Raw genomic sequence first — 2455 nt, forward strand, 5'->3', positions numbered from 1 at the left:
ATTCATGTAGAGAATGTGGATGACTTTAAATGGCTAAACTCTTCGTACTGTCCAGTATTACAGCAGCTTGAATCTGCTGCCATGAAAGAGTACTATTTCAAGGCTGATCATCCTACAACTCTCTCAGCAGGTTCATCTAATTTAAAATATAGGAATCCAAAATACTTGTCTATGCTCAACCACCTAAGGTTTTATCTCCCACAAGTTTATCCCAAACTGGACAAAATCCTGTTTCTTGATGATGATATAGTTGTCCAGAAAGATTTGACCGGATTATGGGCTGTTGATCTTAAGGGGAATGTAAATGGAGCAGTGGAGACCTGTGGGGAGAGTTTCCACAGGTTTGACAAGTATCTCAATTTCTCAAATCCTAACATCGCTAAGAATTTTGATCCCAATGCCTGCGGCTGGGCATATGGAATGAATATTTTTGACCTTAAGGAGTGGAAAAAGAAAGATATCACTGGGATATACCACAAGTGGCAGCGAATGGTGAGTCTGGTTCTATACAAAAGCTTTGCTTTGTGACTCATTTCTTTAGTTATATCCAAGTGCTAAATACTTTATGTGCTTGAGTCGAACTATGTCTTGTGATGCTCCTCTAGAACCCGTGATTTGAGTGAATGACTATACGTGATGTTGTATTACTTTCTAACTGTTTTCATGGTTTTTTTAAGCCGTTAATGTATATGACATGTACAAATAGGACTTGCCGTTTTAATTCTATGCAATCATCTCTTCAAGTTAATCTCTTTTTTCATGGTTTTTCTGTTAATCCTTTAACGTATATGACATATGTACAAATAGGACTTGCCAATTTAATTCTATGCCATCATCTCTTTAAGTTCATTATTTAACTTCGAATCATGTATAGGCTTGATGAAGTTTACATGTCAATTAGGACACACACATTTAACTGTACACATCTGCCTACACTATGCTTATTGCTTTGGAGCTAGCAGATTGACACTATACCTGGTAATTATCTGGGTCCATCATACATTATATGTCTAATATACTCGAATCTGATTACGAGTATTTTTTTTTCCTTTGGTCTAGTCATGATCCACATTACGTAATTAAAAATTCTCATTGACGCCTTCATAGGCTGCCTTCCCATTATTTATATTGTATGTTTAGCTCTGCTCCTCTCCAGACCAGCCATTTCATTGGATGTGACTAACTTAAATGCCCAGTAGTGTCTAATTGGGTAAAAGTTTTGTATCCTTCTCTTTTTATTTTTATTTTTCTTGAGGAGCTGTTGGATAAAAGCTCACCTGTATTCATTACCGAGCATATAGTGAAACACATACATCCCTCGAAAGAACACGCAACACATCCAAACCTAACTTACCATGCAGAATGAGCAAGGATAGTACATGGCAAACAAAAATAATTCATATGGACAGACCTTCAGCAAGGTATTCATTCAAAGGACAATTATACTTGACATCTTTCATGTTTTCCTTTTCTCCACCCAATAATGTATTCTTAATTTTGTACGTATTTGCAGTTGGTAATAATTTTTCCATTTCCATATTTCTATCAATTGCATTAATTAATACATGTTTGGGTTTTTAGATAGTTATGAGAGATCGAGCTCTCTCGTACAGAATTCTGCATTATGTTCTCCAGAAGTTATCCTCTTGACCATCTCGTATTCTACTTTGTTTGCGTGTCTCACTTGTGCATGCCGCAAATGCTAATTGCTAGTATTTCTTTATCTAGGCCTACATATAAAGCCGGAACTAAATTGTTCTTACCTGCAAACACGTGCTTTCCGAATAAATATGGTTTATACTGCTACCTTAAAAGGGTTTTCTTGTCTCTGCAGAACGCAGATAGGGTGCTTTGGAAACTTGGAACCCTACCTCCAGGATTGTTGACGTTCTATAAGTTGACATATCCTCTTGACAAATCATGGCATGTCCTTGGTCTGGGTTATAACCCAAGCATCGACAGGTCAGAGATAGATAATGCCGCGGTTGTCCATTATAACGGCAACATGAAGCCGTGGCTGGAGTTGGCGATGACGAAGTACAGACCTTATTGGACCAAGTACATCAAGTATGATCACCCCTATGTCAAGAATTGCAACCTAAGTGAATAGATGGACATAAAAAGGGGACTCGTGGGACCGGCGCAAAGTTGGGAGAAAAGAGCTGGTCGATGTCATTCTTCCTCACTCTATGCTCTGTTGCTGTCATCTTCATCTCTTGATTTGTTTCATTTGTTTCTTCTTCCTCCCTTTTACTGTACTTTCCAATTTATGTTGACGGCTTGTGGATTGCTTACATGTATTAGTTACAGTTACGTGAAATTCTAGCGAAATTGTTGAAGTGATACCCAGAGAGGTAAAAGTTCTTTGAAAAAGTTCTTTGGAACATTTCTGTTTGTGATTTGTATCCTCTTTCAGAGAATGCTAGGTCGAGTTTCATTGTGAAGATAATCAACA

General features: G+C 37.6%; 1 protein-coding gene across 1 annotated transcript in view; it reads left to right on the plus strand.

Moving 5' to 3' along the window:
* Window positions 1-2455, plus strand: part of LOC109821482 (polygalacturonate 4-alpha-galacturonosyltransferase-like) — an 8873-nt gene extending 6418 nt beyond the window's left edge. The window contains 2 exon segments of the mRNA XM_020387672.1: window positions 1-492; window positions 1835-2455. The exon segment at window positions 1-492 is cut by the window's left edge and continues 11 nt beyond it. Of these exon segments, the coding sequence (XP_020243261.1) occupies window positions 1-492; window positions 1835-2110 (768 nt within the window). The 3' untranslated portion in view covers window positions 2111-2455.

This window comes from Asparagus officinalis, chromosome 1, assembly GCF_001876935.1.
Source record: "Asparagus officinalis chromosome 1, Aspof.V1, whole genome shotgun sequence".
NCBI lineage: Eukaryota > Viridiplantae > Streptophyta > Magnoliopsida > Asparagales > Asparagaceae > Asparagus > Asparagus officinalis.